This window comes from Tribolium madens, unplaced genomic scaffold, assembly GCF_015345945.1.
Source record: "Tribolium madens isolate multiple individuals breed KSU strain unplaced genomic scaffold, Tmad_KSU_1.1 Scaffold_7;HRSCAF=85;Tcas5.2_LG10, whole genome shotgun sequence".
In the NCBI taxonomy this organism is placed as follows: domain Eukaryota; kingdom Metazoa; phylum Arthropoda; class Insecta; order Coleoptera; family Tenebrionidae; genus Tribolium; species Tribolium madens.
Window position 1 is genome coordinate 2576757 of NW_025401050.1, and position 14921 is coordinate 2591677.

The 14921-nt window shown below is 29.0% G+C and overlaps 1 protein-coding gene across 1 annotated transcript in view; it reads left to right on the forward strand.

Annotated features, from left to right (window-relative positions):
- The first annotated feature begins 5009 nt into the window (after nucleotides 1-5009).
- The window catches only part of LOC123009743, a 28849-nt gene continuing 18937 nt past the window's right edge, over nucleotides 5010-14921 (forward strand). The window contains exons 1-3 of the mRNA XM_044406252.1: nucleotides 5010-5136; nucleotides 11703-12022; nucleotides 14328-14494. Of these exons, the coding sequence (XP_044262187.1) occupies nucleotides 11769-12022; nucleotides 14328-14494 (421 nt within the window). The 5' untranslated portion in view covers nucleotides 5010-5136; nucleotides 11703-11768. The remainder of the gene's footprint in view (nucleotides 5137-11702; nucleotides 12023-14327; nucleotides 14495-14921) is intronic.

Consider the following 14921-nt stretch of genomic DNA (forward strand, 5'->3'; position numbering starts at 1 on the left):
ACTTATACAAAAAAAAATGTCACAATGCAGTAGGCACAAAAGTAATACATAACTACAATTAAATTTAAAAAATCCTCATTCATTGTCTTTACTGTGCATTTATTATTTTTACTGTGCATTTAATTTGTTTCCATAAAAAATAAAAATTTTAATGAACCTATAGCGAAAAGTTTGAAATTAATACAAATATTTTCGCAACACTTGCTTTGATAAAATCAAGCCCGGACTTCACCCATTAAATAATATGTATTCAGCAATCCACATAATTAAATTTTAAGTGAGCAAACTTTTCTTGGATGATTTCAAATTTAAATTCAGCAACTGAATGGGAAAATTAGAATTGAAAATTACCTCCTCTCTGTATAGTCTTCCGATAAAATTTATTATTAATTACCCGCCTCAAGATATTCAATAAACGCTTTAGTGTGTATCATAGGATTTTTCTAAGGTGTTGATTCATACTTGTTGAACTTCGCACATAAATCAAAAATTTGCTTTCAAAACTGGAAATAATAATTAGCTTTATTTCGTCGTATTGCAGTAGGAATCATGTTTCTAAAGAAATGCCCTTGTTTTATTGAAAGGAGGTGAAAGAAACTCCGAGAACAAAGGCATTTCAATGGAGTTAATGAGAGCTTTCCGCCTCTTGTATTTGTTTTTTTTAATGAGAGACTTTTTAAGGGAAAAAGTGCCAAAAATCCTAGAGTACAGCTCTTTGAATTTATTTCGCAACATTCAATTTGTGTTTTAAAATCCTTAATTACGTGTTCTGGAAACTTCAAATTCAAACAAAATTTACAAGAATAAAACTGTTAATTATTTTGCTTTTGTTAAGTTTCTTCAAGTGGAAAATCTGAAAAATCATTAATCTCAAAATGGAATCATTTTAAAGAGCTTAAAATTCTATACCAATGGACTGAATTCTTAATTGGACAAGGCCTGACACTTATAACGCACAAAATAATTGCTTTTAATTGTCTATACATTTTATTGTTTCTTTTCTTTCTAACACTGTATTTGCTTTGAATTACTTATTAACTTTCTTTAATTTTTTCAAGATATGATCACGCATTTATTTTCGTTCTATTTCTTAATTTATAAATTATTCTTATGTAATATGAGCTTTTTTATTTCACACGCAACTTTGTGCACAAACAGTTCTATCAAGATTGTATTTATTTTAAAGCTTGTTTTAATTATTGACCATTTTTGTTTGTAATCGAAGCAGAATCTTTGTTTATAATTTGGTTGAAAGCACGCAGTGAAATCAATAGTGCTTTCAAATCACTCGCTAGTAATTTATTGTTGTCATAAAGTGCATAGTGTTCAAACTAATGTATGCATAAATCAAATTTTCAAATATTCTTCATTAGCGAATTAAACTTTTATTAACTCGCAAAAACTGAGGAGGGGAGAATTTATTATTACGGTCCTTTAACCTCTGCTTTAAGACTGTCATAAAACATAAGATTGTCTCATAGTGCCTTGAAATTTTTACTGGTCATAAATCCAATGCTTCGAATAAATTATTATGCTTTTAGCTTGTCGCTTTAAAACAATAAAGTTGGGCTGCTTTAAGCTTGAACTAAACTATCGATTAACATGTTTATATAGTGCAAGAAATGTTTATTTTTAGTTTTAAAAGTGATGAAATGCAAAGCTTTCAAATCCTTTGAATCTAATAATGTCTGAAGTGGTCCGAAATGACAGTCTAAGATTTCATTAATATTCATGCACCCCTAAGCTTAAACCACTGTAGGTGGCTTTGCATTACAACTAGGCCAATATTGCATGCACACCCTCACGAAGGAAATTGCCATTTCACTTTTTCATTTCATTGTTGAGGTCATAGATTTTCCAAGAAACTCAATTGCACGAAAATTGAAAACTCCATGTTAAATACTTAGGAAAAATGCCGATTCGGACGACGTTTATTCTCCCTCAATAAAAGAGGGTATACTAGAAGAAGACATTGATTAATATACCATAAAAGAGTAACTTTACGGACCATTTGAGCATATCAAGGTCACTGCAAACGGTGAGTTTCTTCCTAATGGGATTTCGGAAACGACATTTCGGCTTTTTAAATGTCGACATATTTGCGTTATTTTCATATAAACGAGGAAAAATTTATCGATTTTGGCGAAATGGAGCTTTTACAGCTATGCGCTGAGATAATCAAAAGTCAGGCGTGTTCACATCAGGACTATAACAATAACAAAAGCTCAAGTAATCAAATTTAAGAAAAGCAATATAGTCAACTTTAGTAATGTGTTTACTACAAGTTGGCAAAATGTTATCAAAAAATAAAAGCACAAATACGAAAATCAAAATATGTCAATAAAATATGCAGTGTGTCCTCGAATAGGTGAAAGATTGTAAAAGATAAAAAAATTCGATTTAATTTTTTTGTGGTTTATTTAATTAATAGATATAATTTAGTTTAAGAAAATAAAGAATGCCTTAGAAATCCTCAAAAAAACTTTTTCTCTATAGCAAAGTGCTTTTTATATGACAAATATGACACTACTAAATTTCAAAATCATCAGCCAACTATAATTTTTCATTTTTTTTAAGAAAATTATTGCTTTTTATTAACAGATACGTCAAAAAGTTATTTAATACTAATATATGTGACTTTTTTTATTTGTAATAAAAGAACTGTTAAAAATAAAATTATTTCATTTGTAAAATAATAAACATACAAAAATATAAAATCACCGTTGGCCGATGATTTCTGAGCAAATTTTTTTAATAACTTTTTGACATATTTTGAACACAAAAAGCACTATACTCTAGAAAAACAGGTTTTTTTAAAGTTTCCAAAACATACTTGATTTTTCAAAACTAAAATTGTGTTAGAAACTAGTCTTTAACCAAGCAGGGCTTAACCCCAAAAAATAAAAATTTTAATCCAAATTTTTTTATGTTCTATAAGAGTTGTTTTACCTATCCGGGAACACACTGTATACCTAATGACATTTGAATAAAAAGTAAAGTTAATATAACACTCAGTAACTTTCAAAAAGAAACTTAGAAATCTAAAAAAAAGCTGAATTAAATATTTTCTGTTAATTAATAAATGCGTAGAGTTACAAATATATATAAACATTATTTGGATTGTTGTCATTTATAAATAATGCAATAAAAAAATTAAAAATTAAGAAAAACACTGATAAAATAAAAAGCTAAAATTGAAAAACCAATAAATTGAAAAGCTGACATAATAAATATTAAAAAACTAAAAAAACAAAAAACTGAAAAAAAATTAAACATGACAAGCTAAGAAATTTCAAAACTGAAAAACTGAAAGTCTGAGAAACTAAAAGATTGAAAATGTCAGATACTAAAATTATAAGTATGTTCCCAGATTGAGTTACAAGAAGAAAAAAAAATTATCTTTGATTTTACTCCAAAACTTTACCTAAAACCAGCAAATCTGTAATTAAAACTTCATTATTCTAACAGTAGAAAGAGAAGTTACTTTTTCTCTTAGTTTTAGACTTTTTCTCTGCTTTTCAAGTCCCATCATATTGGTTTTATTATTTTGACAATGATATCACTTTGACAAATGAGTTTTCGCAAGTTAAATAACAAAAATATTTGTGAAAATCATAATTTTAATAAATAGCTTCTCAAAGAAACAGCTTTAAGGTAAAAACCACAGTCATTTTTAACAAGAACTTTCATTATTTAATTAATAAATTAATTGTCAAAGTAACATACAATTGTCAAATAAATAAAACCGCCAAATGTGATAGGACTTGAAAAGTAGAGAAAAATTATTCTGTCGAAAAATTTGTTCGTTTCAGGTGAAGCAAAAAATGTTTTTCCCCTGCAGTTTTGGCGTAAAATCAAAGATTTTTTTTCTTTTGTAAACTCAATCAGGGGACATAGTACACAATTAAAAAAAAATAAAATAAAAAAAACATACTTACTGAGAAACTAAGAGTCTGAAAGAGTGAAAGGCTGAGGAAATGTAAAATTGAAAATCTTAAAATCTATAATTCTGAAAAAGTAAAGAAAAAAGAAACAGAGAAAAAAATCTAACAAATAACTGTAAAACCACAAAAGTTAAAAACAAGAAAATATAATTACAAAATTAAATAAAACAATAGGATAGAAAATATACTAAATTATGACGGAATTATAATAACTAAAAATAATGCAATTTTTTGTGTATTTTTTTTATTTAATCTTAATTCTCTTCAAACTTAATTACTTTGACTTAAGACTTTCATGTCGCATTTCAAAGGCCGCTTAGTATACAATACAGGGTGTTTCGTCTAAACCCCACATCAGAAGTATTGGGAGTTCGAATAATCGTATTTCATTGAAAATTGGTAAGTCCTTTTAAATGAAAATATTTTGAAGATAGCGGCAATTTCGGTTATACCGAAAGTCGGTCTCAACTTTCTTATTTTAAATGGAAAGGTATATTTTTTACTGCGTTTTGGATTAATAGGGTTATTTAAAGGGATTTATTTCATCAGCTTTCCCTATACCCAAATTTAATCGTTTTGAAATATTTGGAGTTTTTCAAAAATTTTTGGATCTTTTTAATACTTTTAATGTGGGGTTTAGACGGAACAGCCCTGTATAAATTTTCGTTTCGCTTACGGGGAATACATTATAGAAAAAGTATAATAAGTTATTTGAAATCGTACAAAACTTCTCCAAACCAAATAAATCACTGCTTTTGAGTGATCCATCGGTGGTCAAGATCTGCCACCCATCAATCCCTTATACTGAAACAGCCCACCTCCCCCTTTCCACATCAGTAATCCCCCCGCATCCTTCTTACGTATTCACCCAACTTCTCCAATATTTAGTTAAGACGAACCGAAAGTAAAAAAGACGTGCGTTAAAGGCCCTGAATAACAATTAATTGCAAATAGGTGGAAATAACAGTTTTTAAAAACGACGTTATCTCGCAATGTGTCAACAGGATACACAGCGCATGTCTCTGTGCTTTCAACTACCATTCCTGCAAAAGCTCAGCAGTGCGCGACTAAGCTTCGTTTAGTACGGCCAAACGAAAGCTCGACTTTGCGATCACGTGAAGTGCTTAATGAAGTAAGCGCAGAAAGTTTATTTGTAATTTTTTGAATCCAATTGGGTGCACCAGAACTTAATGTAAGTGAAAATTCCCTCCAGGATTGGGTTAGACGATTTGAATTGGAAATTCGGGTTGGGATTAGAACAATAACCCACCTGTTATCCTAAACAAAAACTTGTTTGCACAACTAAAATAGGCCAAATTTCGCTTTGTTTGCTCAATTCTGCCATCATAATTGCAATTATTATCCTATAACCGGTTATAAGTTTTACGATCCAGTTGGCCAACTGAAATTTGCATTTCGTATTAAGTGGAGATAAACTTAAAGTTACTTTATGGGCATGCAATTTAAATTAGTTGAATTTTTAATATTTGTGATAAGACAAGTCTGAAATGCAATATCATTCTGTGTAATTACATATTATGGAGAGATGACAATCAACTTCAATGCCTGAAGTGCAGAACACGCTTGTATAATTTGAGATGTTGTAAACCTTTCCGTATATGTTGTATTCACTAAAGCAATGATTTATTATTTAGATAGAAAAACCGAAAATTGAAAACCCATATTGAAATTTTTGAAATGTTTGATTTGTAAATACCCGCATGGCATATGATGCATGTATTTATTTATTTGGATTGATTATTTCAATAGTTTCACATTTCAACAATAAATAATAAAATAAAATAAATCCTGATTTAAGTAAAAAATTCGGTTCAGCTTATTAAAATATAAAAAATGAAGTAACATCTGCTCTCCACAAAATCAATTCACTATTTGACTAAACTGTTAAAATAAATTTTTAATTCGCTTTCGGGTAAACCCCACATTCGAAGGAATTGGAATTCTAACATGATATATTTTGTTTATAGCCATAATCGGTTAGGTTCTACTCATTAGCCTTCCCCAGACCTAAGTTTAACCGTTTTCGAAATATTTAAACCTTAATTTTTTTTAAATCTTCCTATTTAGAAATCGATAACTCTACCATTTTTTTATGTTGAGAGAAAGAGAGAAAGGTTAGATCTTTTGTTTGATGTATTCATAATTGTAAAAATAATTAACAAACCGCCAAAATGTAAGGTTACGTTAGGAAACTTCAAATACACTTAACTCAATTTTTGTATATGAAATACTCCAATTTTTTTCCCTAAATGGAGGAGAATTTAGTTCTGTATTAACCTTCCCTATACCTATGTTTGATAGTTTTCAAGTTATAGTAACTTCTTTTGATATTGTGAGAAATTCATTAGCAATAGCTACTTTAGCATCGGTTGTCATAGTATTAAGAAAAAAATACAATATTAAGGTTATTCAAATTTAGATTAAATAAATTTAATTTGTATTTACGAAAAGAATAACATAACTGTGAGGAATATTTTCATAGCAAACTATGCGAAAACTACCTTGGATAGTAATGTATTTCTTCTGTTGTAAAAAAAGTTAAAATAACTTGGAAATTATTCACTTTAGGTATCGGGAATGTTGATACAGATCGATGCAGAATTAAATACTCTTTCATTTAGTGAAGAAAAAATTGGGGCCTTTCATTTGAAAAAATTCAGTTACGGATATTTGAATATTCCCAAACTTAACCTCAAATTTTGGAGGTTTGTTAATTATTTTTCCATTTATAAATAGACGAAAGAAAAGGTTTAACTTTTCTTTTTCATATGCCCAAATACGACTTCAAAATCATTAAAAATGGTAGAGTTATCGATTTTTGGAGAGGAAGATGCAAATTAAAACAATTCAAAAAAGTCTAAATATTTCAAAAACGGTTAAATTTAGGTATAGAAAAGTCTGATAAAAAGTTTCTCAAAATCACTTAAGTAATCCAAAAAAGCAATAAAAAAACAACTTTTTTATTGAAATAACAAAGTTGATACCCATTTCCGATGTAACCGGAAGTGCTGCCATCTTGAAAATATTTTCATTGAACAGGATCTAAACTGTTATAGCTATAGTCAATATTTTAGATAAATATCACTGTTAGAACTTCCAATACTTCTAATGTCGGGTTTAGCCGGAACAGCCTGTATAAACCGACCCTAACTTTCTCATTTTATTTTACTTAATCAAGTAGTCTTAAGCTACTAATTTTCTCCAAATTTATTACGTTAAAAGACAATAAAAATAGTTATTATTTGGTTCCTTGTTGTTTTTTGCCTTGGTTTTGAATCGTCTAAATTCAAACGTTGTCACTATACTTACTCAATTTAGATTATCTTCTCTAGTTTCCAGTTTTCTAAATTCAATGTAAGTACATATTTTTAAAACCACAACTTTTTTCATATTCGTAATGCTTTAGATATGTAATTTCCGGCTTCCTTTAGTGTAATTTTGCAATTTAAATTTAAATCACTTTAATTTTTAATGTTTTATTTTTACTCTAGTTTCACAATTTTCTAGTTTTTAATTTCGAATTAAAATAAAATAAAATATGTATTTGTAAATGTACGGTGGTTCTAGTTTGCTAAATGAATTTTCTTACTTTTCATTTTCAAAGATTAAATTTTTTGTTACCCAGCACATGAATATTAAATCTTTATACAAGATGTTTTTGCTTAGTAATTGAAAACAAACAGAACACATGTATGATCTAAATATTTCGCTAATTAATACGTAAGTTGCAAACAAAGCTTCCTTGTAAATTAATTTGACTTCCAACTATTCAATTTCAACCATCTTAGCAAAAGAGTTAATGAAATAAAACTTGTGACAATAATTTTGTAATGAGTTTCGTAATGAATGTCAGTCTCTATAATTATATTAGAATATTCAACCTTCCGTACACAAACTCTGTAAACCGCAAGAATCAATTTCGTTACTTTGTCCCTTCGTAAACTGAGTTTGTATTGAATTGTGATAGCTGTAGTCGTAAAAGAAATTTATCTATCAGAATTAATCATAGCAATATGGATTTATCGATTCATTGCACAAAGGAAGTTGGGCAATAATTTCAAGTGCGCGTTTTACACACATCACGAACAAAAGTGGCTGAAATATGCCCTTTTGTTTTTGCTGAAAAAGGGTCATTTTATATAAACCCAATTATGCCAAGCGTACCGCTTGGGTTTAAGAGTGGTGCCATTACACGACCCTTTTTTATCTAGTTAATAGGCCGAATTGAATTTTCCCGAATGTGGGATTAAACTTTCACTTTTACTTTCTTGTCAAAAAGAGTGACTAATAATACACCAAATTCATACGAAACTGTTTTGATGAAATTTTTTTCCATAAACAATTTAATCGCTCTACGTTAAAGGACTGGTAAAAGATATCCAAAGTAATTTAGTGGAGCCTTTACATAACATTCCAGTGAATTCACTCTTTGAGATTCGTTCAAATAACTGCATTTCAAAGAGATCAATTTTCTTTTTTTCACAACTGGTTATTCTTCTTACTAAATACTAGAAATTTCATTTCGTTGTACATTTCCCAATAGAGCAGTTTGAATAATCCCGTCATGTCTCGATTAAAGAAGCCTTCAGAATGTCGACTAGCTTGAGCTTCTAATTGGATCCAACTAAAAGTGGTTGTTTCAAGAGAATTGCTCTTTATTTTTAGGGTGAAGGAAGCAACAAAACCTTGTGTACCGAACAGCACAATTAACAAAGAACTCACTAATTGTATTTTAAAGAAGTAAGAACAAGAGATCAAAACAAATAATTATTTATTATGGTGGACGAGTTTATCGAAAATCGATAGGAAACACGACTAGTGATAACTTGTTAAATATTTAAAATGCTCACAATGTAAACTATGTGCTTGGAAAAGTCCAATGAATCTAAATGTAACTATTTGTTCTATTTTATTTGTTTTTAAGATTATGATTTGCGTCAATTAGTCAATATTTGACCAAATACAAATTTATGGTGTTAGAACTCGCGCCCCTGAAAAAAATTTCAAGTATTTAAAATAAGATACCAGGAACATGGAAAAAAACTTTGACATTTATTTTTTGACATTTGTACGTTTTTTTATAATTATTTAGTAAAGGTACAAAAAATTTGCCAATAAAGGCCAGAAATAACATTAAACAGAGTTACAATTTAGGATACAGCTTCCTTGATTCCTCTTCTAATAGCCTGTGTCAAAAAAACTTAAAAAATTATTTTTCCAACAGAAATAAATAGAGTCCAAATGCAAAATTAAAACTCCCATAACTTTGAAATATTTATAGATTTAATTTTTTTCATGTACTTACCTAGTATTTTACCTTCCATGGCATTTTTCTCTGGGGCACGAGTTCTGGCGCACTCTGTATATTTTAGCTTATTTTATATTACCACCTGCTAAGATGCAAATTAATAATAATTCTTAGAATATTTTTAAATGTGTTTTTTTAATTTATTTAGTTCATTATCACATAACAGTTTTCGAGTTTTATTTTCGTTTTCTTCTCAAGGTTGTAGATTAATAAAGTTATTTTTTATAAAATCGGTTTCACATTGTTGGCATTCTAATAATAAATGTCAAAACTAAGGTGCTAGGGAACATTAGACATAACCAAAAATGTCTACTTTGACAATTTCACTGTTGCTTAGTAGTAATTAAGGATACAATGTAATTTTTACAAAATTTGACCCGTGATAATCATAGCAATTTGGAACATACAGAGCTGAACCAAAAGTAACGCACAAAGTTCATATTTTTGTTATGGGTCATTTTTCAAAAAAAATTATCACACAGGTCGATTTTATTTTTACAAATGCAACATCATTATTTTTTTTTAATGCCAACCAAAAATGTTTCCATTAAAAAAAACTGATAACGTTATTTAAAAATTATTAAAGTTATAAACAATAGTATAATAAAATAGTATATTAAAAAACAAAAACACTCCCATTGTGACACGAGTAGTTTCTGACAAGAGCCGCGCAGTGGCGAGTGTTATCAATGCACAAGTATCACAATGAAAGGTTGTGTTATACAATTTTTTCTATTGAGCGCTTTTTAAATTGAATTTATTATTATATTTGTAAATTAAAACATTTGACACTTGACGTTTGCGGTACCCAAATTGCTCAAAAATAGTTTAAATTGCATTAGTTTTGGTAAAAATGGTTGAACTGCAACAATTTCTTACTTAAAAACGACAGTTTATCTCCAGTGATGGCCAAAATATTACATAAAATGTCGCCAAAAAACAATAACACAAAATGCTCATTGACACCGAAATAGATAAAATATATTTAAAAAAAAATAATAAAGCGGCTATTCATACTTAACCCCCTTAACAAAAAAAAAAGAAAAATGAAAAATTGCATTAAAGTTTAACTAAAATTAAGAAAAACTTTAAGTAGAAATAACAGGAATTAAAACAATAAGAAAATAACAAAAAGCAAAAGTAAAAAACTAGAAGTTCAAAAAATGTATTTTTATCTTTTTGCGAAAATTGTTCACTGAAAGTTTCTCTTTAAACAAATGAGGAGAATTGTATAACTTTATTGTATTGTAGGAGGGAGATCTTTTAAATATTGCTGTTTTAAACTTTGGTAATGACAGGTCAGCAATATTACGAACAGAAACTTGATGACAACTTTTTCTCGAATGAACAGTAATAAACATTTTATATATGAACACTGACAAGAAATAATTGTATATTTGGTCTACCGGCAGCCAACCAAGTTCTTTTATTTTTTTAGATACATGGTCAAATTTTCTTAATTTGTAAATAAAACGAGAGCACGAATTTTGTTTTTTTTTGTAATTTATATTTAGATTGATAATGTAAACATGAATAATAAATAATAAGACCATAATTAAGGATGGGAAGCACCAATGACTCGCATAGTTTTTTTCGAAGTTTAAAATTCAAAATGTGATAATTGGAATATAACATTTTTAAAACAAATAAGACCTCTTTACAATCGAATTGACATGTTCTCTATATCGTAATTCCGAATCCATTATAATTCCAAGATTTTTTACACTGTTTGAGATACCTATTTCCATATTACCAATTTTGAGATTATTTTTCGAGTTTATTTCTTGTGGAAATGCAAGTTGATGAACATTTACTCGAATTTCAAGTCAAACCAATGCTTTTACACAATAAGAAAATTTCATTTAGATCTGACCCATAAAATTATGAATTTTGTGCGCTACTTTTGGTTCAGCCTGGATATAATTCTTAACTTAACAAAAACTATACCGCATTTTGTTTTGTAAATTAGTAATTAGTTGCAAAATTTAAATTAGATTGATTACACAAATTTATGACATGCTTGTATACTGTTGACAAATTTTCGATTATTATTAAACTTTTGTACATTTTACGTTTTCAAAAATTTAATTCAGTTGTTGCCATTATTTTAATTTGAAACATCTATAATTAATCTGAAGCCGCCTTTTTCCCAGCAAACCTCTGCAATTATTTTACAATTACTCTTCCTTGTAGTACTAATCACCGGTTATTTTCTTCAATTATAGTACAAAAAAACCTAAAAACCTGTGAGATTCCAACCTAAAAAATCAGAAAACCATTTCGCGTGCGTCCTCGCCATCCAAACAAATCAAAATGACGCACTCTCAATAATTACAAGTCAATTCATCACCTCTTTACTTTATTAGCCACCTGTTTACCTTGAACAACCTCGAAACGAACGGTCTCTAAAACCTCCAATTTTGTTTCAGATTTCTCGCTATGCAGATGGCGTCGTAAAAATTCTTCGTTTCTTCAAAAAAAATACTAGTGCAAAAATGATCGTCTTGAGTGTCCTGTTCACCGTTCTAGTGTCTTACGGGAACTGTTGTGATCTTGAACAATTCTTTAGTGAAAAGCAAGTGAGCGTCGAGGAGAGCGCCTCGACGTCTCAGATTGTGTTTCGAGGTTTCACGATCGCCTCGGAGGCGACGCCGAATGATCTACGAGGCGTCTTCACGGCCTACTTTGAACTAATAAACACGTATAAGGGCGCCGAGGCGCTCGAAGCTTGGGGCGCCGATAATTACAGGTCGGTAATTAAACCATTTCTCAAACTGATTTTTATCATAGCTAGAAGCACTAAAAATAAAAATTACAAGAGCAAACAAATGAAACTGTTAATAAATACTCAATGAATTTGTCATTTAATTGGTCGTTTCTTTATTTAGAACAAGCTAAACTCGTTTTCATTGCGTCTTGAGTAGTAAAAAAAATATTGTTTGTGTCGCTGTTTCAGACATCTGCCAAATTGTTTATTACAAATATACAGGGTGAATATAAAGTATGGAACCAAGCGGTTTTATTTTTAGTCATTTGCCCCCAGAAAATAATAATTAATATAAATTAAAGTAATATAAAAAATGTGATCGTATTTTCAGAACGAAATTTTGTTTTGTTTTTGAGTTATGCGATTTTTTTTGTCAAAATTGCAATATATGTGAAAATTTTTTTTTGAAAAAATTAAATATAAAGCAGATAGTTGTAATCCTTAGAGTATAGCTTTTACGAAAAAAATTATTTTATAGTGGGTTGCCATTTAAAAAAAAATTTTTTTTGTAGAACTCATAAACAAAAGAAAATTTCGAAAAACTTTATTCTTGTTAAATCATCGCATTTTTATAGTACTTTATCACTCATCAATTAGTTTTTTCAAAAAATAAATAGTTTAAGCAAAAAACGTTTGGTTCCATACTTTTTATTCACCTGGTATAATTATTTGATAAAATTGATGTATTTTATTTATTACAAGTCAAACGTGTCAATTAGTTTATCGAAGAAAATATATAATTTTCTAATAACTACAATAAAGCTAATGATAGATTTTCTGAGTTATTTATTTTTTATTTAAAAACATATTATAAATGATTCTTAAGTTCATTCTTTTGTCTGTCTAAAAGACTGATTTATTAATTCGCTAAACAAAAATTTTTTCATGGTCCTGAAACAGAGTTTTGACCAGAAACTTTGTTTAGATTTTTTTGAAGCCTTATTTAAGAAGATGAAACTACTATCTAAAAAATTAATTAGGCCTCAGCACCCCATTCTCGAAATTCGTGTTAATTTTTCATTTTTGCGTTGAGTGTGCAACTTTTATTTCCACGAGTATCCCATTAATTTCACTTAAACGTTTCCCGAGTGCTCCTTTGAGGTTACTTCTCGTTGTAATAGCCTTGTTTTAACACTATGTGTACTCTTGTAATATTACATTATTCTATCTACAATCAAAGAGCCATTAAGAATCTTAATTAAAAAATTGAAACAGAATTTTCCTCATTCTTTGAATTCCAATAAAATATCAGTTTTCAGTTTATGATTCTGCTGCAAACATAAACAGGAATGTTTTCAAAAAATGAATTTTTACGTCGTGTGTCAAACAATTCGTACATTTTCCTCCTGACAATGATTGATGACTCAAACTTTCATGTTTTCATTAAATTTAATTTTGAACAGGATGACAGGATGAATAAAGTATTTGTGTAAATAGGAATTCTTTTAAAAGCGAGTAAATATTAGTCCCCTCTAAATTGATTTTAAATAGTGTCAATAGTTTGTTCACTAAAAACGTTTTTCCTACGTTGTTTGTTGAGAAAACAAACGTTTTTTTCGGTGAATAAACACGATTTTATTGCAGATATGAAATTTGTCAATCGATTGAATCCAAGCTAAATGGAAGACGTTTATGTTGTGATCAAATTTATCAACTCGGACAAGAATTGAGATATTTACTCGGAAATGGACGTTTTTGAAATTGTTATTTTCCCGGTAAATAATTTAAAATAAAGCGACGATGTAAGACACAACAAAACTAATAAGAAATAATGTGATTTATTACTCCTGGGGCAACGGATATTGCACTAGGAGAATTATGACTTGCTGCCACTTATTTTTATTAACAATTTTCAGTGGTTGTTGCGAAATAGAATTTTCGACTTTAGTCAAATATAACAAGGTTATTTTTTTATCAAATTTAGTGCTACACAAAAATTTAATTTGATCAATGAGAAGTGAACTGAACTAACTCATTTATCAGTTAACTGCAAAACATTAACTGATGGATCTAACCATCATGTTAATTGTTTAATTCATGAACTGTGAAGTCTAATTACAATCAGTGCAATCCAAATATGATTTTATGGAGATTAGCTAATGATTCATAACTGCTAAAACATCTGCTCTAGCCACTTTTTTATTGGTAAAGTCTGTTTCAAGTTGCTGGAAATGCAAATACATAGTAGTTATCCAGAAACTGATACTAATGAATTCTTTCCTGTCAACATGTGTGAAGTTTCCTCTATTTTTTTCGTTGTCACGTCGAATACATTTTGATTTTTCAGACGAATAAACGTCACATTCCTGACACGACCGTCTGGAGAGTGCTCAGAAGGCAGCCAAGTCCCTCGGGAATACATCATATTTTGTAATCTGGAGAACGACGAACTACGAGCGAATTCAGTGGCTAAATGGGATGAAAATGCGGATCAAAGGGTCTGGGCAGCTTTAGGTAACTATTGTCCCTCGAAGAATGATGTCTTCTATTCTCCAATTGTGCGAGAACAATATTTTTTTCTGAGAAAGAAGTAAAGTACGTGTAATTAGAAATACCGAAAGAGAAACAACTTTTGTTCAAATTAACTCGACGCAATTAGAGTCAAGAATTTAATAATACTTTTAGCCATTTGTTGTTTTGTTTGAGTTTTGTAAGTAAAAATGGAAAATTATTTAAATACAAGATGCAGAAATATAGGTTTGGTACATTTATTTACTTGTTTATTTGTTAATTTCAAATTGAAATGTGTATGAATTTGATTCAATAGAAACAATAGAACAGAATTTTATGTATTGTTTATTTTGTTAAGTAATACTAATAAAAAATCATAATTGTTTCAATTTAAAATCAAAATAAGCCAAAGATAAATCATAGTTTTACC